The 26,903-nt window shown below is 37.4% G+C and overlaps 1 protein-coding gene and 1 long non-coding RNA gene across 2 annotated transcripts; one reads left to right on the top strand and one right to left on the bottom strand.

Annotated features, from left to right (window-relative positions):
• Window positions 1-431: 431 nt before the first annotated feature.
• LOC126829667 (uncharacterized) lies at window positions 432-7,373 on the top strand. Its single transcript, XR_007683488.1, has 3 exons — window positions 432-486; window positions 5,044-5,788; window positions 7,282-7,373. It is a non-coding gene; the product is annotated as an uncharacterized LOC126829667 (long non-coding RNA).
• Window positions 7,374-16,551: 9,178 nt separating this feature from the next.
• On the bottom strand, window positions 16,552-24,428 carry LOC126830063 (potassium voltage-gated channel protein Shaw). The gene is made up of 4 exons (XM_050560279.1): window positions 24,294-24,428; window positions 21,827-21,879; window positions 20,855-21,453; window positions 16,552-20,343 (listed from the first exon to the last, which is right to left on the bottom strand). The coding sequence occupies exons 3-4, from the start codon at window positions 21,428-21,430 to the stop codon at window positions 19,402-19,404; spliced, it is 1,518 nt and encodes a 505-aa protein (XP_050416236.1). The 5' UTR covers window positions 21,431-21,453; window positions 21,827-21,879; window positions 24,294-24,428; the 3' UTR covers window positions 16,552-19,401.
• Window positions 24,429-26,903: the final 2,475 nt, after the last annotated feature.

Here is a 26,903-nt window from a genome sequence, read left to right on the forward strand (position 1 = left end):
ACCTTGTAATTCGATATAAAAGTAGATCGTTACGCCTCTGTCCGGTTAAAATTTCCCTCATAGCACACTGTATGGGATATGCCCAGTACAAGCGGGACGTTAAACCTCATTTCATTTAATGTTAAACCCAAAGTTATTACGAGACCGTAAACCCTGTTCCTTTCACCCTTACTCAAAACTAACGCATTTAAATTAAAATATTTTGCACTTAGGAGAAACAATTGGATCTCTTGGATAAATTTTTGATAATCCGTTAGCATATATACAGCTAAGACCTTGAATAGTTTCTGCCTTTACAAAAACATGAATGACCTCCACTAAACATAGAAAATATTTGTCATCGATTCAATAATTAGATAGATTTCGCCATGTCATATTGTAAATAATAGCCTTTAGAATTACCAAGGGTATAAATACACCGTTGTATTTGGGCTGTAGTCACAAGGAGTTTGTACACGCTGTATATTAAAATCTCTCCAGTCTAAGGTAAGTTCATGCTGTAACTAGGTGAATATATATTTATTTAAGTATAAATGCATGAAACAGAGACTGTCTCCTTTCGTCCATGTTCAAATATGTACTGACTTACTGCATAGTAAACTTTAATTCTCACCAAAAAAATATCCATGGCGACAAGCAAAATTGTTATTTGACTTGATGTTTCTATTTTATTGGGGTTTTTATTTTATTTGATTTTTTTTTGTTTAATTTTATTACTTAATGACTCTATGTGTAAACCTATTTAATTCTCACCGAAAACATTATTATACCGACACCGACATGCAAAATCTTTAATTGCCTTTTTTTTAAAGTTTATTTTAAAATTTTCTTCCAGCATGCACGATTTTTATTTGACTTGATAATAGTTTTGTTATTATTTAAATTTTATTTTAAAAGTGTGTCGGAAATCCTTCTGTATTACCTTATTATGATAAATCTTTATTTGTTTTATTTTAAAATTTTGTTTAAAAGTTTCTGTCGACATGCATAAGTTTTATTCGGCCTGATAATTGTTTTGTTATTTTTTAAATATTATTTTAAAAGTTTTTCGGAATTCTTTTTGTATCTGTATTTTACAATTTTGTGCAAGAGTTTCTGTCGACATACACAATCTTTATTTGACCCGATAATTGGAGGGGTTTTTTTGTGGGGGGGGGGGGCGGGATTTTGTAATTTTATTTTAAGAGTTTTTTGGAATTATTGATGTTTTTTTCTATAATATTGCCGACATGCAAATTTTTTATTTGAACTGATCATTCCTTCTTTTTAAAATTTAATTTTTGTTCTGAGTTTCTTTTATTTCTATATTAGCTTAATCGGCGTCTATTTTATTGTGAGTGTATAAATATAAAACTCTTATCCATGTTTCTTAAAGTCTACTCTAGAAAAACAAATATTTGATTCAATTTCTTGTTTGGCGTAAAGCTAACTTTGTTGTCCGTGGAGTAGCGTCTAATTCTAACGATGGTATTTGTGTTACCAGTTTTAGGCTAGGTTGACTTAAACATGCATGATGTAAGAGCTAAATCGTCCTATTGCAGGTCGTTCTTTTGACCTGAAAAGTTATATTAATCATTAATTAGACATTTATTTATTTAAATGACAAGGTCATAATCAACTCTCTAGATCATTTTCAATTGATTGAAACAAGATCGTCGTTAAATGATTTAAAAATGGATAATCTGATCTTTGTTTACTATGGTAAAAACTGTAGCCATGACAATCGAGACTGCGCTATTTTTCAAACAGTCATAATTTCCCTCGGAATAAAGAAAGTAATTTGACTGGAATTATAAATATATTGATTTGTCATTGTATAGTGACAACTGTCAGCTCTTTATCTAAATCTTTCATGATGCATCTTTAAAAATGAATTTTCTCAGCGTTGTCATATAACATATTTACACTCAAATCGAAATACGATGAAGTGAGGCCTAATGTCCTTTTCTGCACTTCGATTCCCAGGTTGTATGTGACAAGGAGTAGGGTCGCTTGTCGAACCTCGTGGGTTTTCTCCGCGCCCTCCGGTTTCCTCCCACTGCTAAAGACCCCTACGCGCAAGCGAATTTTTGAAATAAAATTGAACCATCTGTTAGACGCGAAATGATCTAGTTTGTGTCGAGTGGACAATTTGACCTAATAACACCGGGCACCTGTCAAACAGGTATAATATGTATCGGGTTAGAGATCAGTTTATCCATCGTATCCACCGCGGATTAGCATCTAATTTTTTGAAATCGTGGATATTTTATATGTAAGCGTCAATTCTTTATCACTGTCGTATATTTATTTACTGAATAAATAATGTTGGAAAGCAATACTGAGATGGATATTTGGGTTTTCAATATTTACAACTATTATTTGCAGCTGTAATTAAAGGCTTAATGCGTCATTTAGCACTGTAGGAATCCCATGTTACGTAAAATATTATGAAGGGATCACTGTAGGATACAGCGCGCACAAACTAACGATTCCGCCATCTAACCCCTCCCCCACGGTGCAGATACATTATGGGAGATTAGATAAAGAGCTGGCAGTTGTCACTATAATAGTTAAAAAATAGATAATGTAAAGGGAATTTGCTGAAAATTTCAGTCATATTGATCCACTCTGATGAACCGAGAATTTAGCTATTGAATTTTCGGCCTAGCCTCGATCATCAATACTAAAGCCGGTATAGTGTCATACAGTGTGTTATGAGGGAATGTGTACATGGAACCTCGATTTATTCGTTCCAACCGAACGACGACACGTTCTTACATCACTGAATTAAGTCGGAAAATCCCTATGAACGATCTCGGCCACAGGCTCTGCAGCTATGACGGGTTTCGCGGCAGGTTGTTACCACTTCTTAGATTAATTGGGTTCTCTTTACATATATTCATGAGAACCTGAACTTTTGTACATACATTTTTCTGTTTGTGTAAAAATTATTTTCGTTTTACAGCTTATCTGTGATTAACACTTTGTTCTATATTGAGGTGTGAACTTGAACTTTTACCCCGAACATTGATAGATACATTATGTAAGATATTGATATAGAGTTGGTCGTTCTCACTATAATAATTCAAAAATAGATTACGAAAAATTAATATTAGATTGAGAATTTTATTCAAATTACATTTTTCTTGGCGACGTTATCGCTGTTTGAAGTTTTGACATAGATGGTTTATTATCGCAGTAACGTTACTTGTCATTTGAGACACATCATCGCTTCTCCATTTTTAAATTACATCAATAAATGGCGATCGTATTTTAATCCCTTTACATCTGCGCCATGAGAGTTGATGACAGGCGTGAATAAATGTCTAAATACTATTTTATGTAACATTTGAAGCCAAAATAAAAAAAAAACTCCAATAGACAGATTATCCCCTTACATAATGCATGTTTAAGTTAAATGGGGGTCACGGTGGCATAGTGGGTAAGACGTTGGCTCGCTAGCCTGGAGGTCGGGTGTTTGATCCTTGCATTGGCCGAGAAAGTTCATCCAAATTTTTTCCGGCGTGGTTCCCCCTTGTCAGTGATGCAGTGCGGAGGGCCTGACAAGGACAGCTGTCTAGTCATTCGGATGAGACGACAAACCGAGGTCCCGTGTACACATTGACGTGCACGTAAAAGATCCCTTGACAATTGGAATTCGATATAAGAGTAGGCCGTAGTACCGCTGTCCGGGCAAAATTTCCCACATAGCACACTGTATGGCGTATGCCCGCCTTCATTAGCCCAGTTCGGAGCAAAACAGTAGGACGTTAAACACCATTTCATTTCATTTCATTTATTTAAGTTAAATGAAACCACTTGCATATAGAAACAATGAATGTATTTTATTGTTGTTCAAGTAATTTCTTATACAATTTATAATCCAAATAAACCGACAATTTAACATTCAATTTAAAAATATATATTTCAAAAGAGAGGTTCGTCAACAGAGTTTGTATAGTAGTCATACAGGTGACACTGATTTGTTTATGCACCCGATTAGATTTTATTACATACTTCGAGAAGGTATTTGTTGAGTAATAAAACTTTCTAGTAGTTTATCGAGGGCTGGCCGTCCTTACCGCACGGTACAAATATTATCACCACTAGAAGCAACAAATTCCAGAACAAGCCAGAACTCATACCAAAATGGCCGCTTTATACAAATGAGTATTTAGGGGAATACCAACCCGAACCTTAACCCTAACCCTTTTAAGAAAAGTAAAAACTAAATTAGACCCAAGTTCAGTCTTTTAAAAAGGGTTAGGGTTAGGGTTCGGGTTAGTTATCCCCAAAATTCTCATTTATATAAAGCGGCCATTTTGGACTCCGGAAAGACCCGAACCTCGATAAACTACTAGAAGGTTTTATTTGTACCATGTTTTATTACTCAACAAATACCTTCTCGAAGTATGTAATAAAATCTAATCGGGTGGTTTATGTCGTATGTAAAGTCATACAGATGTGCGGCTTCATGCTACGGTTCCCTCTGTCGTGCTATGCGTTTAGATAAGAATGTCCATATCGAACCCATCCTCTGGTACGTGCAGATACATTCTTATACGTTTCGATAGGATCAACACAATAGCTACGACTGATCTCAATATATGATAAAACCTTATGGGATCACCACGATTACCCCGCTATTAAAACCACGATTTCAAACGTAACGCGAATCGTGACAGTGGGATCCTAGCATTAAGATCAAAGTTTGTATTGTCGAGTTTATTATTGTGAATTCAACCTGTGTTTGTCTTTAGCGCTTTGTCTTATTGTTCTTACTTTATTTGATGATACAAATGTACAGCAGAGTAGTCTATAACATTCACTGTTCTATAAATAGTCAGATGACCTAGAATCTATACTCCGTGGAAGCGAACGTTGAGCATTAATAAGAAGAGTCTATACTATAGGTGACACATTTCAAACTATTTCTACTGTAAAAGCATCTTAAGTGTGGGGTGTTTGGTGGTTTTGTCCCAATTCTAGCGACGGGCTACAACACGCAGTTTCCCATGTATGAATTTTACTTTTAGGTTTTCATTATTTTTTCTCTTTCAGAATAAAAATGTTTCTTCAATTAGCTCTCTCAGCTTGCTTGGTGGCAGTTGCTCTGTCCGACGGATGGGGTGAAGAGAAGAAAAAAATGGAAGGCGGTATGTCCGAATTTGAAAAATGGGCGATGGCCGAAAAGAAAGAGCAATATGAAAAGTACCAGAAATACCAGGAATTCGAAATGTTCAAAGCCAAATTGGCTAAAATGCATGAAATGGAGAAGAAAAAGGCGCTATATGAAGAATTCCTGGAATTCAAGAAACACAAGGAACAAATGATGTCCGATAATAGAAACCCAAAACAAGGAGAAGAAGATCAGGATGAAGATACCGTGCAGAATGAAATGAAGGAACATGCAGAAAAATTCGAAAGTGCGATCAAAAGCTTCCACGCAGGCAACGAAAAAATGGCAATGATGGTTACCAAATCTTTCCTGGAAATGTGTAAGTGCCAGAATGACATGGGAACGGAGCTAATGCAGATGCTGCACAAGGCAGACGGCGATAAGTCTGGCATGGGAGACATGTTCGAAGCTGAAATGCCCGATTTTATGGGTAATATGACTGCCAAGGCTCATTTCTTACAGAAACTACAACCCGAACAAAGACAGAAGATGATGGTCTATGGTCTTGTAAAGAGTATGTGTAGTGGAGCCAAGACGTTCATCTTACATGCTAAAGCTTTTGAACAGAAGTACATGATGACACCACATAGCAGCAGCAACAGCACAGCAATGATGAACTAAATATAGGTAAAATATATTTTATTAAAAATACACGTGTTTTACGATTACTTGGCCACGAAATTTACGGTCGGTCGGTCGGTCAGAAAATGTTTTTTCTTTTTCTTTGTGGGCTTTTAGGGTAAGATTGGAAATAACTAAATAAATTAACATTTTAACAAAGTATATCTATAGTTGCAATCTTTAGCATTTGTAGTGGCATTTTGAACACCGTAAAGTACTGAATAAGGATCTGTTATAATACAGAAATGTCAGTATCTGTCGAAGACCACGCCAGGATCGATTAATAGAAGGTGGGGAAAGTTTAGGGTCGGTGATATGGGTTAAAAAAAATAAATAGGGTCGGTTGAGAAACGGTAAACACAGATAGTTGGGGTTTTGTTGGCCGTGATGTACACTATAGCTGTACCTGTCTAATGGTTCAGTTTATTATCAAATTAATCTTTGAATCTCCGTGTTCTGTATTGATTTTATAGTGTACGCATCTTTACCTTTAGGATTGGGGTAAATTGTAGTCTAGGTAGGACTGGGGTAAATAGTAGTCTAGGTAGGACTGGGGTAAATTGTAGTATAGGTAGAGTAGGATTGGAGTAAATTGTAGTATAGGTAGGACTGGAGTAAATTGTAGTCTTGGTAGGGCTGGGGTTAATTTATCCCGGGGGTTCCGTTTATGAAGTACAGGAATATAGAAGCGAATCCGGATCATAATTTAATAGTAAGGGCCAGGATACCGCAATACACATACAATATACAACTACACAGGCACTGCAAGAAATCTAATATCTAATCACGTAAATGGATCGGGGGGGGGGGTCAAGCCGATGTGTCTACTGCGCTGTGCAATACCCGGATCTGTTATTGCTAGTATCTAGAGAAGAAATGGTGATTATTTGACTACGGGAATTTCATATGGGTAACTTTGACAAATCTTATTTCTAAGAAAGTCAAAACATAATTATTTCTATGTCTTTTGCTCAATAGCTTATCAACTCACTATGGGCATTATTTCCCACCCTTAAAAATCTATGACACAGGAAATTACAACACAATTACCTCCCCTGTTTTGCTATTGACAACATGGGGCAGCCATTTTCCAACGTTGGAATTTGGAGTTAAAAATGATATTTTTGCCAATTTCTCAGCTGGCAATAGCGAATTATAGGATTAATAGGATTATTCTTTAATATGGATACCATCTATTTTAAGGCTTTATTTTAATACATTTTAAAAATATAACTTGAAAATTTGAAATTCTCGCTTTAAGCATTTTGTAGTAGGTTTATTGTATAAATGAATGTTATATTAGCTCGACGGATAAGTTTATATTAGATCAACAATCTGCGAAATCATCTTTTCAAAACGATGTTAATAAACATTGTATGGCGAACCTTTATCCCGAATAACGACTGTTCATTTCGACGTTGACTGTTACATATACCTTTATCCTGAATAACAACAGTTCATTTCGACGTTGACTGTTACATATACCTTTATTTTTGTAGAAAGTTGGTAAATATCGAAGCCTGGAATAGGAATGAAGAATGGTAATAACTGGTATGATGAAAAGTTCAATAAATGTGTTTTCAAAATTTCTTCATTTTCTTTTTTCTCTTAGATTTACCTTTTTTTGAGGGCGGGTTTGGGGGGTCAGGCATTTGGGGTCATCAAAGGAATCAATTTAGGCGTAGACTGAATTTAAGGATCGCATTGATCCCGGGTTGATACACGAATACCCGATACACGTGGGGTTGGCGGATGGGAGGAGGAGATGGCCCAGAAATGGAATAGTTTTTAGCCACATTACCCCCATCACCCCAGCACCGCAACACCCCAACCCCACCCCACCAAAAATAAATACCGGTAGACTATTTCACATTGTGTACTGGCTTGAAGCAGTCGTTGACTTTGGGAGGAGGCCGTGTGACACTAACCGCCGACAAACCGTCTGTTATATTGAGGCGTTGACTGGCAATGACTAAGCTATTAATACAGACTATATTAATAACATAGTATACTACTTTATTTAGTCGAATGTTTATATTAGGTCCCTGTGTATAGACAGTGAAAAAGTTGGGTATTCAATTACTAGAAATAACTCACCACTCACGGCGTGTTAGAAGGTTCAAGGCATTCTTAATTTTATGCAATGTCACTGATTTTAATATCTTATAATGGGGGGGGGGACTGTGACTCGGTCCATTAACTAGAAGGTTTGACCCCGGTGTTAGCAACTGGTGCAGGACGCCGAGTCGGTAAGAATAAAGTCAATTTGAAGGGACGAAATTCCGAGGTTCCGTATAAACGTCAGTGTGTACGTAAAAGAACCCTTTTTTGTTCGAATTCGAAATAATAGTTTGCGATTTTGTCCCTGACCAGTCAAAAATTCCTTAATAGCACAGTTCAAGACTGTCTTCATTTGCTCAGTTGTTGCCGAACAGTAGGACGTTAAACCCCATTTTATTTCATTTCATTTCATAGCACAACATCGTATGCACGTCTTTATTATCCCAGTCGGAGCAGGATAGTAAGACGTTGAACCCCATTTCATTTCATAGGACAATGCATGTCGTATGCACGTCTTTAGTAGCCCAGTTGGAGCAGATCAGTAATTTCATTTCATAGCACAATGCATGACGTATGCCCGTCCTCATTATCCCAGTCGGAGCAGGACAGTAGGGCATTGAACCCCAGTTCATTTCATAGCACACTGCATGTCGTCCGCCCGTCTTTAATAGCCCAGTAAGTGTAGATAAATAGGACGTTAAATACATATACACCAACATAATACAGTGGGTATAATCTGGACCCCGAGTTCACAAGGCATTCTCACACTTCAGTTAAGAATTTACTCAACTTTCAATCACTGTTTATGAGAAATATATTTGACCCAGAAACACAAAAAATTGCACATAGTTTCTTATTGATGTATTTGATACATTTAAACAACAAAGATATAAGCTTGGTGGTTAGGAAACTAATATAATATTATAATAGGCATCAAAGAAGAATTCCTAGAAGATTTTGAAAGCAGTGTTCGTCTGTCGAAAGCAATTTGTGTGGATAGACCAGTCAATTTATGATTTTACTCTCAACAAATTGCAAGAAAACGTTTTTATGCATTTTTGACTTTATTCAGGTGTACTTTATAACATCCTAAAAGTGCACCAAATTTTACGCACCGGAAATTGATTCCCGACATTCGCCCAAATAATGTAAAAGAAAATCCTAAACGATTTGCTTAAGACCGAATAAATGTATTATGAAACCCAGTGGTGTTAACTTGTCCCTTGTATCCCTTGGGTCGTATGTTTTTGGGGTACGAATACCACGGAAGATACATGCAAACCGTTTCATGTGAAACATTAGCCCTGATAAGCGAGAGAAAGGCCTCAGTTTCGTGTGTTTCTCTTAAAAAATGAAGATTTTGTGCTTGTCCGAAGTTAAGCATTCTAAAGTAAAATGACTTAGATACCCCGTCCTTTACCCTCAACATTTGATACTTTCCAGTAAACCAATTTTGGCAAACTTTTAGGATGGCATTCAGTACAACTAACGTTAGGAGAATCTATAAAAAAAACATTACTACGGTTTATTGGTTCACGCTTTTTTTTTCATAAATTAACTGGTCTATGAGTTTTCGGCCTTAGACTAAATAATAGTGCTTGAATTTACATTATTTCATTGTGTAATGAGCCGTCTTTAATATTTTTATCAAATTATTATAATGTGTTGAACATATTTGACAAGGAATGGTGAGGATTTATAGTCTTTCTCCCCTTTCCCTTTTTTTCCGCCTTTTGTATGGCGATCTTTGTTGACCTTTCGGTGTAGAATTGAAAAAAGGGTTTGAATATACATTTTTTGCCAGGTTTTGGTAAATATTCGTGATTTTGAGGCGGAAGGATACGAGATATAAGAGGTTGGTTAGGTTGAAATGTAGGGTGGAAAATTGCATGGTTACTTGTTTCTATTTCCAGCTTGTGTATCGCAAGTTTTTCATGATGAACCTCATACGTGCTGTTGAGCAAGAGTTTGCCACATGTTGCTCCTTCTGTGGTAGAAAGCGTTCTATCCAACGAAAATTTAGAAAAAAGTTAGAGCCAGTCTAAGATACGAGAATCAACATTAAAGTAAATGGGGAAATCATTGGTGATCTCCACCATTTATTCACTACGACAACTTAGAGTTATATCCCTTGAAACACTCAGTCGTTTAATTTATTATTATTGCGTGCATGTTTCAAGACCATTGTGTGTTGCGTATCTCAAAAACAGTACATTAAGAACAAAATTAAATTATTTGGGGAACATACTGTCGCCACCCCTGTTCGTCTATTTACTGTTCTTGACCACCATTTACAGGTGCCTGAAATTTGTTTTCTAAGATTCTGGGGGTAGTTCGGCTAATAGTCTTCAGGGGGGAAACTTAACGAAATTCAAAGTAGAGCACCTATTTGACACTGCATCTAAAACCTTGTAAATACTCAACATTTCAGAGTTTTATTTTCAAACGTACTTGAATTATTCGACTAGTCATAAGGGGGTAACCTATTGATATTATTATATAAACAAATATCGGCCCTAATATTTGACACCCTTGTCAATTACATGTATTCATGATGGTGTTGATTTAGTGGATTAAGAACAATTGTGAAGTACTTTTAAGGTACTTTAGTAATTCAACGATTAAATAAATGACACTGCAAATTTATAACATTAAAAACACATAATTTATATATGACAATGTACATTTATAACATTAAAAACACATGCGCTAAAGTTGATAGTTGGAACACAAACTATTTAAAGAGATATCTGGTGAGAATTAAATTTTTTGCCGTGTGTTTTCCTGGCTTCAAGTTTTATATATTTATTATTTAGATATGTATTCACATGCCAAGCCATTAAACAACTCACCTGACCATGAAGTGGCTTAGATATTGAGTCGATTAGAAAATGCCTGCCAAATCTCCTTTAGGAGAGAGAGAGAAATAGGGTTTAACGTCCACTCGACACAAACTAGCTCATTTCGGGACTAACATATGGTTTCATTTTATTTCAATATTTCGCTTGCGCGTAGGGTTCTTTAGCAGTGGGAGCAAACCGCAGGACCCGGAGAAAACCCACGAGGTTGGACAGACATCTCCTTTAGGACTCTACACCTAATTATGTTTTCGTTGTATTTCAATCTTTACAATTCATATTAAGAAAGACCTGTCTTCATTTGCCCGTTCGGTGCAGAGAGAGAGAGAGAGAGAGAGAGAGATGGGTTTAACGTCCACTCGACACAAAATAGGTCCTTTCGGGACTAACATGTTGTTCAATTTTATTTCAATAATCCGCTTGGGCGTAGGGTTCTGACTGAATGACAGACCTTATGATACAGCGCGCACACGCTAACCATTCGGCCATCCACCTCCCAGCCCCCCTCCCCTGTGCACCAAAGTAGGACGTTAGACCCGATTTCATTCATTAAAAAGTTATTATCAATATACAGATTTTTGTCGATAGGCAGATATATAATTTTCAATTTGATGTGGTTTGACAGACTAGTTATCCCAGTGGTGATCAAACAAAACTTTAAACAATTCGTCAAATTTCGAACACGTTTTGCTGACGTCTAGTTCTGGTCGTATTTTGACGTTTAAAGCTACCTGACAAAGTTTACCTTGTGCCTCTGTGTCGTCATTATTTCTACTGATTGTTCAGTAAAATGTAAAGGCATGAAGGGCGCATAGAAACTTAGACATTCTATGGGAAAGTGGTACTTCATGGATATGAAAGAAATTTAAGTTGTCTAGTCGTTAGGATGGGACGAAAACTCGAGGTCCTGTGCACACATTGACCTGCACATAAGAGTACCCTTGACAGTTGGAATTCAATATCAGAGTATACATAAGACGTTAACGATTCAAGCCTTTTACTCATTTTAATACGCATTTACACTAAAATAGGAAATAATTTTTACCTACAAATACTTCAAACCTTTTTTTTATTTTTCTAATACATAAAAAAAAAAAACATGTTTTAGAATTTGTGGGATGGAAAAAAGTTAATATTTGTGGCTCATTAAGTCGCATCGATGTCATCCTTATCAGTGATTGTCGCGGCCTAGCGAATATTCACTGCGGATCAGTGTGAAAATATCCGTCATAGCCGATCTATGCCGTATGCCTGTCTTCATTATCAAAGTCGGCGCAGAAAAGTAGGATGTTAAACCCCATTTCGTTTGCTGTAAATGATATATCGATGGCACTGGATTTTCAGTTAATACACGATGATGTGCTGCTAAACGTAGCTTGTCGGCGACATCTCTTCGGTGGACGCGGATGTTAAATACAGCTACCACACACACACACACACACACACACACGTAGCTAACTTCAAACTTCAAACTGAAGACGGTTTTTTTTTCTGCCATTTTGAAAGTGTCTGATACAAAGAATCCCATTATTGGGAAAACTGATTTCTGTATATAAGAACATTATGAGCCAAGTCAGGGGAGGTAACTAGTGTCGACTTAATACAGGAGGCAGACCACCATTAATTTCTCCATTGACTTCAATGTTAATTCTGGCCCCTTTGCCCACCTCCAACTTTTCCCCAAATTTTCGTTGGGCTGAATGCTTTTCACTACAGACAGAGAAACAAATGGTCATGTCTTTGAACTAAAATTTGTATGAGGTTGACCACCAAAATTTTGAGATACACAAACTTGAAGAAACATACTAAAAACATGTAACTAGTTGCCGTACATATCGCCATAGCGAACCTGATAACCCCGTTATCCTTCCGCCTCAAAATCATGAATATTTACCAAAACCTGGCAGAAAATGTTAATTCAAACCCTCTTCGTCCATTCTAGACCAAAAAATGGGCATGCAAAAGGGGAGAAAAGAGAGAGAGAGAGAGAGAGAGAGAGAGAGAGAGAGAGAATTGCTATAAATAGACGAACTACCGAGATGGTGAAATTTAATGCTGGTCTGCCTCCTATATGTATAATGGAGTTATTTCCATATTGACTTCAGAGTTAAATCCATGACTGTTGGACATTAAAATGATTTTAATGTTATAATATAGAAGACCAAGGTGGGGGGGGGGTCGATTGTTTGCTAGGCGCTGTCAGAATCATAGGCAGTGACATCATTTTAGTAGGCCATCACCCTAATTCATATATATTTAATTCCTGGTCCTTGCGCCCCTGAATCAGGAATATTCGCCACAACACGGACCAGAAAGTCAACAAAAAGCGTTAGTCGCTTTTAAAAATGCATTTAAATTATTTCTCTAACCAGGTACTACATCAACCAAAATACCTTAAGTCAGAGTTTTTGAATTTTATCCAAGTTGGGCGTTTTCCCGTTCTGCCCAAACTGTTGTACGTTGTCCCTTGCCATTCCCTCTGTGCTGCATCACTAATAAGGGAAAACCACGCCGTAAAATTCCGATGAATTTCTCGGCCAACACCGGGATCGAACACGGGACTTCCATGTTAACAAGCCAATAACTTACTCACTGAGACACCGCGGCACCTCGTACGTTAAAGGTTTTCTATTTTATTATAATGATCAATTAGCCAGATTTTTAGTAAACTACACGATTTTGAGTTCGAAAAAAAAAACATAGATAATAACTTGAAAAATTAATGTCACCGATTTTTGACTGAAAATATATTTCAAAAGAGTACATATATTCTGTAAAAAGTATGAAAAAATAATAAAATTAATTTTATTTATGATATCAAAAATGTAATCAAGGTGCATATAAAGTAATCGCTCCACTTCTAAAATGAAAAGTTAAAAAATAGACTTAAAAACCTTACAAACAGGCTAGAAAATATTTAAAATAGAAAACATCAAAAATATTTGATAAATTACCCCATACAATGTATATATAATGTATAGAGCATACAAAATAGTATATATATTATACGAGATATCATATAAATTATACCCCATATAAGATAATATCCCGTCTCCATTAGCCCAGTTCGGAGCAGAACAGTAGGACGTAAAACCCCCTTTCATTTCATTTTTATAAGATAATATGTAAATTATACTCATACAAACTTTTAAAATATATATATATTATCTCAGTGAGAGAGAGAGAGAGGAAGAGAGAAACTGGGTTTAACGTCCACTCGACAAAAACTAGGTCATTTCGGGACTAGCATGGTTCAATTTTATTTCAATAATTCGCTTGCGCATATGGGGTCTTTAGCAGTGGGACGAAACCGGCGGACACGGAGAAAAGCAAGGACCCTACTCCTTGTCACGTACAACTACGCCAATTGACTCAATGACAGATCTTATGATACAACGAGCACCCGCTAACTATTCTGCCATCCAAGCCCCCTTAACAATTAAGAGCAATAGACACTAAAGGAAGAATTGGACATCAAATAGGAAGAGACGAAGTTTCAAGAAAGTAATTTTCAAAATGATATTAAGTAAAAATTTCATTAAATAAAAGAGAAAAGATTTACTGAACACAATGACTGAAATGTACTTGATAATGACAATAGAATCACGTTGATCTTATTAAAACAGTAATTGTATTCAACATAGCCTTGTGGCTACAACCAATTTCTAAAAAGCCACTTAAACAAATGACAAATTACATCTTTTGAAAATGGTCTATCTGATATGACGATAAAATAATTTGATTTCTGAATATTTTAATTTTTAACAGTTAAACTTTTTATATATTTCTCAATATTCAGGCCAGGCTATATGACTTCGATATTGATATAATCGTCAACCGTTTTGTTAAATAAAAGTCGAGTATGATAAAACTGAAACGATTTGGTTGGACCAAATGTATCTGTAACGATAGCGGAACAAGACATATTTTAGCGATCAACAATATCGTGATTGCGTCTCTTGAAATCCGCACTTGAGTCTAGCAATAAGCCAGCCAAAAACAGGGGAAGTGATGTGATACTCGAGTTGATTTCCCCTGTTTTAGGGGACCATCACTCGTAGTTTGTTGTCTAAAACGAACAAGCAACTTTGATAAAAAAAATACTCGTTCAGTGACAAGAATACAATATAACTTTAACGTTGCGGTAAAATGATTTTCCAAAGATCCTATTTCGTTTCGTTTTTATAGTTCAAAATTTTGTTTTACTAGTCTTCACTACACTAGGATATGGAAGAGTTGTTATATAACCCGCGTTCTGGATGGTGAGAACGATTAGATTATGAAACGGTCTGTGGAACTGTGGGTAACCCACTAAAAATATCAACGCCGATTGGTTAATCGAATATCTGACGTCATAGGTCAAAAGCCGCTCGTAGTATTTTAAAATATATGTAATAGTAAATAACAGAAAAAGAAAAGATGATTTATTAATTGGCATACTCGGAGAGTTAAACACTACACTAGTGTACCGATTGCTATAAAGCTACCTTCTACACCATGGGTCCCTAATGTTAATTTTACGTGTTGTATTTTAAAGGTATTCTGCTTTCCGGGTAGCTCGTACTTTGACCCATTGACGAATTATTTACCCGAGAACGTTTTACAAGTTTCAATAATTACCATTTACATATTTCAGGATACATATCAATTTATATTATAAATGAATAAACATGAATATAGCGATAGCGATCATGGTATATTGTTTACTACAGAGATAACAATCTGACAGGTGGCATACGTTTTTCAGGTCAAGGTCATACACGACAAGTAAACCAGGTTCAACAAGTTCATTATAACTCGACGTTTGATTTCCTAAGCATGAGATCCAAACGATTCCACTTTTCTCATTGGCAGACCTCATGACCTAAATCACACCCCGATAATAAGTTCATAATAACCTAAAACTGTATTCCCTGGACGGTTAATGTCCTTATTATGAAACCAACGATTGGACAATATTCCAGAAGTATAATGGAAAGATTTATACGGTACCAAAAAATATTCAATTGTACGAGATTGTGCAAGACAATTTAGATAAGAATATTTTACATGCCACGCCTTGAAGAGCGGTTCACTCAAGAGATAACCGGAATACACATACTAGGTCATAATTCAATATGAAATACAATTACACTTTCTTACTGAGAGATTTTTCAGCTTAGCTACTCTTGTCTTTATTAATGCTAGGTACCCACTATCACGATTCAAATCGTGGTTTTTAATCGTGGAATAATCCTATCATATATCGAGATCAGTCGTAGCAATCGTTTGGGGGGGGGGGGCGGTTGAATGGATAACGCGTGCACGTTAGATCATAAGGTCTGTCACTGAGTCAAGTTGCGTGGTGTCGATTCCCTGCATGTACGTGATAAGGAGTAGGGTCCCCTGTCCAACCTCGTGGGTTTTCTCCGGGTCCTCTGATTTCCTCCCACTGTTAAAGACCCCTACGCGGATGCGAATTAATGAAATAAAAATTGAACCGTTTGTTTGTGTCGAGTAGACGTTAAACCTCATCATTTCTCGCTCTCTCTCTCTCTCTCTCTCTCTCACACACTCTCTCGTAGTAGTAGTAGTAGTAACCGTGTTGGCCGTATCGAAACGCACTCGTGGACTCAATAGAGGTAACCCATCGCGCGACAGGTGGAACCTGGCATAGAGATACATTGCTGCTTACTATTCCTGAACGACGAGTCGACTCTAGTCATTATATTAGTAATTGAGCTCGAAATAAACAGGTCACAATTCTATGGCATACAATCACTGCTTATTACTGAGCAGAAAGTGTATTCCATAGAATTGTCCCCCCCCCCCCCCCCGCGTATATTACGGTTTAAATAAGCTTAGAGTAAAGCCAATTTGGATTTAGTTTTATTTTGTATATTAATTAAAAATTTCAAATACTCAAAATATACATAATATAGTTCTATAAAATATCCGATATAATTTAGGATTGATCAGAGTTGTTATAATTCCACCCCACTAAGAAAATATAGGTTAAAGAAATCTTGTTAATATTTTCATATTAAACTATTTTACCTTTGTTAGCTATAGAATTATAAACAACATATTTCCACAATAACATCGTCTAGTTAGTATTTAATATACAATCAGTAAATAAGCATTTTAACCCACATCGTATAATATTTTCATGTTTAAAAATCTAATAAAATATCTGATAGGATTAGATATTGGACTGTTCATACTCAAAACGTCAATTCTCTCATTAATAGGTTAGATAATGGGCCTACATAATTTACATAGATTTAAAGTTTCTTTGAGTTAGCTATATATAATATATATTAAAAAATAAAATGCATGAGAAAATATACCATTATTATTCTTGCAAGTTAATATACAAAGATAAATATAAAAAATATACAACATTTCCTGCCAATGTTAATAATATATCGGGTGGTCAGTCCCTCGGGAAAGGTTTATGGAGGGCGCACGGAATTATTTACGGAAAACGAACTGACCGAGACAATTCAAGCAAAATACACAGAAATAAGCTTAGAAGAAATAAGAAATTCGATATCTGGGTGGAAAATGCGCTTCCGTGCCGTCAAAGATCAGGGCGGGTGACATACTGAGAGGAGGCGGATGTCAAACACCCACATTGTACTCGCTTTTGCTGGGTCATCCGATGTAAGGCACAATTACGAGAAAAAAAAGATCATTTATGGACGATACCAATATAAAGACATGGCAGCTGTCTTTAACATTGAGCTATTTAAAGGTATTCGTAACTCTTTGGTGTTTTTCGACATTTGTTATATTTTTCTAGTTGCAAACAAACGACTCGCTAAGATTCTTCGTTGATAAATTCAAAAGAAGTGCAATGGGCGATTTGAATTATATTAAGTAATTGTAGACAGATAAGAACCGTAAAATATTTTAATCTTGATAAAAAAAAATAAAATAATGTTAACAGATTTCTATATAGATCGGAATATTATATAGGTCGGAATATTATATAGATCGGAATATTATATAGATCGGAATCGGAATATTATATAGATCGGAATATTATATAGATTGGAATCTAAAATGAATTCGATATTTCGCCCAGAAATTATAAGATTATGTACATAAATTATATGGACAGGTTGTATATACCTTAATATACATTTTAACAATGTATTTGAATACACAAGAGCTTTGTATGTGAATTCCCTTGTCTCACATCCCATTTGTGATTTACGATCAATAAATTATGTTTAAATTATATGGACAAAGAACTGACTAATACTAGGTCCCCGCTATCACGATTCGCGCTACGATTGAAATCGTGGTTTTAATCGTGGAGTAATCGTCGTGATCCTATCAGGTCTTATCATATATTGAGGTCGGTCGTAGCAATCGTGTTGATCGTATCAAAACGTATCCGAGGGCACGTACCAGACTCAATAGGAACAATCCTATCGTAACGCATCGCACGACAGTTGGAACCTAGCATTAGACGTCAGCTATCGTGGAATTATCGTGTCATATCGATAATCGAAGACCATAATTCAAGATGCAGTTTTTTCAAGAAATAAGCCTGGGTTTATATCGAAGAGTCTCGAACAAAACGATAACAAGATAAGTTGCGCTTGATGCCCAGTTCCTCGTCCAACAACACAGACACTAGACAGTGTACATTGCATGCCCTTAATTCTGAATGTGCAAATCTAATACAAATATAGAAAAATCAAGATTCAAGTTCATAAAATCTTAACAAGATAAAATCGAATTGTACGATTGTTTGGGAAATAATCCAACTTATCGGATTTTCACAAATGTTGCCCTGTCATTACGGAAATATATGAACAGCCTTTTTGAAACTAATGAAACAATATTTTCTTCACTGAAGAAATTATTATATAATAATAATAATAATATGTACATTTATATAGCACTAGCACTCCATACACAGAGGCATGTTCACAGCGCATACAGTTAATTAATTTGATTTAATGATTTCTGGTAGATTGTTCCATTGTTTAGGCACATTCACTGAGAATGATCTGTATCCAAATGATTCTAGCTTCCACCTTGGGCAACACAACTGATGAAGTCTGTGTTCTCGAATCCAATCGCTACAAGGATGTTTCACGAGGCACAGTACTCTTCCCTTTTTAAGTAGATTACCAGATAAGACTTTTAATGTTTTTTGTTCAAATTTTAAACGTTTTGCTACACTAGCACAACGTGTGGATTGAGAACACAAAATGATACAGGAACCGTAGTATTAATACTGACAACCTGTACTGTCTAATTGTTATCTGCGATATCACTCGCGGTGGAAGCGGATGGCTAAATTCAATGACGGATTGTACATATATAAATACTAATCATATTTTCAAGGAACTTTAAGTCGGAAATACCCATTTCATTTAAATATAAAAAGGGCAGTTGTCAAGAGTTTGTTCCGATGAATTCGGGGTCGGCAATACTCACTGCGTTTAGATGTCCACCGACTGCTGTTTTAAAGAGTATAGTCCGAGGTCGGCAATACTCACTGCGTTCAGATATGCACACAACTGTTTTATAAACAGTACAGCCCGAGGTCGACAATACTCTATTTAAATATGCACTATTATTTAGATGAGAATACTAACTGTATTTAAATATAAAACAGCTGTTTTGAACAGTTCATTCCGACGGAATCGCGGGTCGGAAATACTGCATTTAGATATAAACACAGTTGTTTGGAACAGTTCAGATTGGAACCCCATTAACGGGGCTACCGTTTAATTTAGTTTCTGTTGTTGTTATAACCGGTGAAGACGATCCGTCCACACTCACGTTTCCATTTTTAGCCGCGCTCATCCTCTCAAACATCTTCTGTTTTCTCTTTTCGCGTTGGACCCTTTTATCGTGTCTCTTCTCGCGCACCAGGGCACACTCAGTGTGGTTGTAGTATAAAATGAAATTATTAACAAGGACCGGAACAATGAATCCGATCAGCAGAAGACCCGACACAGCCGTCATGGATCCCACGAAGTACCCCAGGTTGGTTACCGGGTACATGTCGCCGTATCCCACCGTTGTCATAGTAATAATCGCCCACCAGAATGCCCTGGGAATGCTTGGGAAGTTATCTCGTTCTTCTGCGTAATATATCAAGGAGGAATAAACCAGCATACCGATTATCAGGAACATCAACATGAGCAACAGCTCGTTGAGGCTAGATTTGAGGGTATAGCCTAGAGTCCATAACCCAGGAAAGTAACGCATAAGGCGGAAGATACGGAGTATACGAACTATTCTCAACAACGACACGAAGATCACCACTCCTTTGATAGCATCGTAACTCGATGATCCGTCCAAAAGATAAGAATAAGCCACAACGTCCGGCACCAGAGCCAGTAGGTCAATGACGTTTATAGGTCGTAGAAAGAATCGAAGTTTGCTCGGATGAAAAATAAATCGGGCGATGAATTCAAGTAGGAAGAAGAAGAAGCACAGTAAATCTATTATATATAGTCCGGGATGAACATTATCCTTGGACCACGGAAGGTGTAGTTTGGGAGTGGGTTGACTGCTGCTGTTTGTGGAATCTGTGGAAGCGTTGACAGGAACCTGGAAGTACTCGTGTGTTTGACAGACGAAAGACAATATGGATAAGAGCACCATTAGCATTGACACAGCTCCGTATATCTGAAATAATAAGGATACAAGTAACTGAACTGGAATAGTAATGAGGGTAGATGTGGTAGCCGTGTGGGTTTCCTTCGAGTGCCCAGGTATCCTCCTATTGCTAAAGACACAGCGTAACTGAACTAATGTACTATATATCAGCCACGAAATGCCCTAAATGGGCTCTCTCTCTATCTCTCTCTCTCTCTCTCTCACTCTCGAATTAAGTATTATGTATGCAAATGGATAGACTTCCTCGCCTGTAACATGCCGACGACATGCCAGCGTCACAACCCCCTGCCTAGCGAGAATATATCTACCATTCCGTATGCATAGTTACGGCCATATTAACAATCAGAAGGAATCACTACTTTGAGTTAAATACGATGAAGTCTGTGATTGTGATGGTGTTAGCTAGTCGCTACCAGAATTTCAGTAGTAGATGTTAATAAACAATATACACCCTTTCTCACAGCAAATAATAAATCAATCAGTTAAACAACAAAATATAGTAAAGTTTGAAACTGCTTACTTTTGCCCCAATAGACCAATTCGGGTTGTTTAAAAACTGCCAGCAGTAATTCCGAATTTTAGGCCACTTTCCAGATTCTATAGGATCGTAATTATATGTTCCCATGGACACTTTGCGATCTTGCTCCAGTTTTTTAAGCGAATCCATAGTTTGTGCCCACGAGTTGTAGTTCAACCAACAGCAATCCTCTATATCTCCTTCCTCCACTCCCCAGAATTCCAGCTCTGTCTTGACAGAAGCACCACACATTGATGCTGGAAGATGCAACTCGCCTGTCCGCAGATACTGCAGGATGGCTTTGAATACTTCCGGGTCATGATCAAAGAAGTATTCCTTGCTCTCGTCCCTGTAATGTCTTTTAAGAAACCTGTCGTCTGCTAGGCGGGTATGGGGATATCGCCTTAAAGTGTCTGCATAAGTTTCAAAACGAGTTCCGCCTATGTTCAGGACTCGAGTATCATTAGAGGTACTGTGATTGATGACGATCTTCCTGTTGTAATAAATGTTGGCGCCAGGCATCAGGGCACGGAGTATGCCCGAATCTTCCTGGCTTGTCTTGTTATTGCTCAGCGGCATCTTGATCCTAATTTAGCTTGAACCTTAAAGAGGCAGAAAATGGTGTAAATTATAGCATTTTATCTTGAGCTAATAAATGATACTGGACAAATGAAATGGAATGAAATGAAATGGTGTTTAACATCCTACTGTTCTGCTCCGACTGGGCTTTAAGGAAACACTGAAGACTGCTGTACAATATACAGCCCAGAAAGCAATTCAATTCCTACTGGCATGGGTTATTTTACATGCACGCCAACGTGCAGACATGGCCTCGGGCCTTCGCCTCATCCGAACGACTATACGCTGTCTTTTCCAGACCCTTACTGCCAATTTGGTATTCGGAGGATGCGTTGTATACGACAGAATTGCATGTTTGTAGCAATGGCATTGTCAATAAATATTGAATATATTTACCAAAGAAATCTGTATTAATCAACACTATTTACATTAATAATCTTCTTCGAGGTCTGAAAATACAAATAAAACAAACATTGGAAACATTGTCTGATATACAAACACATAATACCACTGATTATGCTATAAATAATTTATTTCCTCTCGTATAACATGCTGATAAACCGGGAACAACGCACTGGACGAAAAAGGGGACAGTTCAGTATCTAGAATATGCAGGGTTGGGAGAGTGGTTAGATGTCCGTATGGTTTAACATGTGCGCTTTTGATAATATGGTCTGTCATTGAGTCAAGTGGCGTGGTTTCGAGCCCACATGTGTACGTAATAAGTATGGTCACCTGCCCGATCTCGTGGGTTTGCTCTGGGTCCCCCGGTTTATTGGAATAAAATTGTAACATCTGTTAGTCCTGAAATGATCTGGTTTGTATGTGGTGCGGTTCTCCTGTACTTACTAACAGAGTGCTGGGTGTAAGAATGCACTTGTGTCAGCGCTCTTCGGGTTTTTTTCCACAATAGTGAGGAGATATTTATCTTTTGTAAATCGGTGAACGCAATCTAATCCTTCGCACAGTTACATATCAGCCTTGTAAAATAGAGTCGCAGTAAAAAGTTTAAGTCGAGAGACATTAATGTTGTTTTCTAAAGCTTGTATCCCACTGTACCACAGTCCAGTGAACATATAGAATTACATTGAGAGACAGTTACACTATATCCTGTAGTAGGTCATACAGAGTCAAGACTATTATTTTGGTGATCAACTGAAGCTATAATTTACATCTAGAAATTTTTTAACATAATATGAAATAAAATGAACTAAGGTTTAACGTTCTGTTGTTCTGCTCCAGCTGGTCTACTGAAGACGGGCATATGCCATACAGTGTGCTATGAGGGAAATTGTGTCCGGACTGGGACACTACAAACTACCCTTTTTTCAAAATCGAACTGTAAGGGGTCTTTTACGTGCACGTCAACGTGTACATGCCCCTTGCCAGGTCCCACATCCCGCACCACTGACAAGGGGGAACCATGCCCGAAACTCCTAGTCAACCGAATCCCCTTTCAGTCAACCTGATTTCCCGAGCCACCAACCTACCCGAAACTTGACAATACCAACCCAATTAACCACCGAGTATGTGTGCGAGGTAAACCTAAATAACCTAATCTATTATTATGTTGCATTATTTTTTTCTCTACTAACGGATGAAGCGTGGTCGTCTCTTTTCACGATTTAGATATTTTACTGTATAATCAAACAAAAAAAAGAACTTGTTATACAAGAAATTAATATTGGCATGTTAAAGGTATAATTACCAACCAGATTGGACAATTAACATTATAAAGCTTGAACATACACTATGCAAGAGCTAAATCTGCCAATTACAGGTCTTTCTTTAGTCCTGAAATGTCATCTAAATGATTTCACAGGCATTATGCAAGAGCTAAATTTGCCTATTGCGTGTATTCCTGTTATATAAATTATTAATTAAACATTTATTAGTATGGCAAGACAATAATCAGCTCTTGATGCAATCGGGTGGCTCCGATTTAAAGTAGATTAGAACGGTTCGATTATTTAATGATTTTATTAATAAATGGATAAGCAAGGTTACGTCTTGAATATCCAGCACCGTGTTTACGATAATAAACAATCAATGCACACAAACATTGATAACTTCGCTCAGAATAAAGTAATTTGAATGAAATTTTCAATATATTCATTTTTCATTATCTATTTTAAAACTATTAGAGCAAGAACGACCGGCTCTTTATCTAAATCTTTCATGATGCAACTTTAAGAACGGTCATCTCTATATCTACATAATGCATCTTTAATAAATTCCACATATAGATTATTAAAAAATTGCCTTAATGTAATCAAACATTTTGGTCGAATGAATAAACGCCCACATGAATGAATAATGTACACAGTTCTAGGAGATTTGTCGGACCAGTTCTCCCGTCAAATGTCAAAACCTAGTAACTCACTTTTTTTTTATCAAAATTGAGTTAGGACCAAATTTGTAGTTACTAGGGTATGTGCTTCCTGTAGTTGTACTAGTTATTCCAACCTTTTGATTTTGTAAGCAGTTACACCCATGACACAACCTATCAACTTCCTTCATTTGCCTAGTATGTCACAGAAAATCCTAGTAACTCACTAGTCAAATCAATGTATAAGCTGGGGTTTAATATTCATTCATTACGTTTTCCTTTGCTTTCTCCAAATAAGAAAAACGTGAGTTACTAGGCGTTGCCTTTTAGCGGTAGAGTTATTGATAACCCTAGTTTGCTAACCAGGAAATACAGGGGTCGATCCCGGTGTTTGGCGAGAACGTTCCTTCAGATGGAATGGAATCCCAGTCATTGCACGATGCATGGCGTATATCCGTGTTTATTATACTAGTTGATACAGAACAGTAAGATGTTAAACCGCATTTTAATTTGATTAAATATAAATAAACTTACCTCCTCTCTATATATGTATATAATAAACTCAATATATATGTATATAATAAACTCAGTATATATGAGCACTGTATTATAGCAGTGTGATGTATTTATAGAAAGTCCTAAATTACTAACAACATCATGTCAACCGCCCTCAACACGACACGAGTGAATAACATCCGTTTTAACAGTCGTCTATTAAATATAAATTCACCCAAATATGAGCCACCATGCTTCATCTAACAAAGCCTTTGTTAGTGTTACACCGGAAACCAACCAAGACTAGATATCGTTCATTGTTCAGATGTGTTTTATTAGATCAGATGTTTGGGTTAAAACTTCATAACATTTGGGGTGGGTGGGGTTTGGGTGGTCAAATGGTCTCACGTGTTCGCATTCGTTTATACGGTCTGTCATTTAAAAAAATGTCAGAGTTTCGACCCGAGTCATTTCAAACTCGGTGGGTTTTCTCCGAGTTCCTCAGGTTTCCTGCAAGTGCTAAAGTTCCTTACGCGGAATCGTATTAATGCAATAAAAACGAACCATGTGTTAGTCCCGAAATGACCTAGCCCCTCTCTAGCTCTCACACATTTGGAGTGGAAATGGTGGCGGCGACGGGGATTCAAAATTACAGTAGTACAACAGTCGTTCGAGTCAGATTCTCTGGGGTACTAGCGGATTGGATGGCTGAATGGTTAGCGCGTGCGCGTTGTATCATAAGGTCTGGCGTGGCTTTGGTTCCCCAGTTGTATGTGACAAGGAGTAGAGTCGCCTGTCCAACCTCGTGGGGTTTCTCCGAGTCCTCATGTTTCATCCAGCTACTCAAGACCCCTACGCACAAGCGAATTATGGAAATAAAATTGAACCATATGTTAGTCCCGAAATGACATAGTTTGTGTCGAGTGGACGTTAAACCCAGCTCTCTCCCCCTCTCCCTCTCTCTCTCTCTCTCTGCGATAAATTGAACTTCACTTTAACACAGGATGAACAATAAGTTTTCAAGTCACGTGACTTACATCTGGCATAAATTTTAAAAGCTACTAATTAATAGGGTGGAATGTACCGACCGATATCACGATTCGAGCACACGGTCAGTGGTGAATACAAGTGGGCGTGTTATTTCTAAAATAAGAATTCAGTTATTATTCTGGTTGCATAAAACATTTAAATTTGATCTATTTCTATAGTTAGAATTTATCACACTGATCAGCAGTTAATATTCGGTAGGCCGCGACAATCACTGATAAGGATGACATCGATGCGGCTTAATGAGCCACAAATATTAACTTTTTTCCTCCGACAAATTAAATTTTTAAACAATTTTTTTTATTTATTAGAAAACTAAATAATGACGTTAGACGTATTTATAGGTAAAATTTATTTCCTATTTAGTGTAAATACACGCGCCGTTGAGCCAATGATTGACGCCGCGTGATAAGACGTCACGTGTTGAAGGTAGTCATCTTCTACAGAGATATTAGAAGACTTTTGTAATCCTCTGTGAAACAGATTGAGGATTTATCTGATCAAATTAAATTTTATATTCGGGTTCAAATATGCACCACTAATCACCATGACCTCCAAAGTTGTTTCAAAATTATCTCAGAGGAAGACCCCCCGATCCCCACCGCCTCCCTCCAAACACAATAAACAGCGTCCGCCACAGCACATAGTAATTTATTTTCAATGGCTGTATGTAATGTTAGGCTAGATGGAGTAGAACAAGGATATCAACTAAATATACCCATAAATCGTCCACTTACGTGAGGTGTAAACATGAATTTGGTATTTTACCCCATCTGACCTCTGAAATTGACTTTAATATCCTACTTTTCTGCACCATATGGGGGGGGGGGGGCTAACGAAGAAGGATATACACTTCGTTAAATCTACAACTGTACAAAGGATCTTTAACGTGTAAATCAGAGGTATACATGGAGTCGTGGGTTTTTGTCCCATCCGAAAGACTAGACGCTTGTCCTTATCAGGCCTACCAAACTAGAATATCCATAGAGAAAGTCCGGGACAAATAAAAACGACACGGGAAATGTTGCCCCCCTAGCATAGCTCTGTTAAAATACAAGTATGGGTGGAGCCTGGGAGTAAATTGCAGCCGTCTTGTGTCACATTTTCCATTGGCCGACATCCCTGTTTATTGACGACCCAGTCACCAACATTAGGAGCGAGAGAGAGAGAGAGAGAGAGAGAGAGAGAACGAGCGGTGTTTAACGTTCACTCGACACAAACTAACATATGACTCAATTTCATTTCAGGGCAAACGAGAAATTGAAACCACGCCACATGACTCGATAAAGACTTTGTTACAGAAAAACACACGCGTTAAACCATTCGCCCTCCCCCCCCCCCCCCAAACCAACATTGAACCATTCGCCCCCCCCCCCCCAACCAACGTTAAACCATTCGCCCCTAACGTTAAACCAGTCGGCCCCCCATCCCCCCAACGTTGAACCATTCGCCCCCCATCCCCCCAAAATTAAACCATTCGGGCCCCTATCGACCCCCTCCCCTCCACACACACACCAAGGAAACCATTCGGCCCCCATCGTTAAACCATTGCCCCCCCCCCCCCGCCCCGCCATCCCCCAAGGTTAAATCATTCAGTCCCCA

This window comes from Patella vulgata, chromosome 8 (assembly GCF_932274485.2).
Source record: "Patella vulgata chromosome 8, xgPatVulg1.2, whole genome shotgun sequence".
Classification (NCBI taxonomy): Eukaryota; Metazoa; Mollusca; class Gastropoda; family Patellidae; genus Patella; species Patella vulgata.

Bases quoted from the DNA above. Each gene is read 5' to 3' on its own strand.
- LOC126830063 (XM_050560279.1), bottom strand. From the start codon at position 21,430: ATGCCGCTGAGCAATAACAAGACAAGCCAGGAAGATTCGGGCATACTC. The intron at 20,344-20,854 runs GTAAGCAGTTTC...TTATTATTTCAG, and splicing joins ATTGGTCTATTGGGGCAAAA to ATATACGGAGCTGTGTCAAT.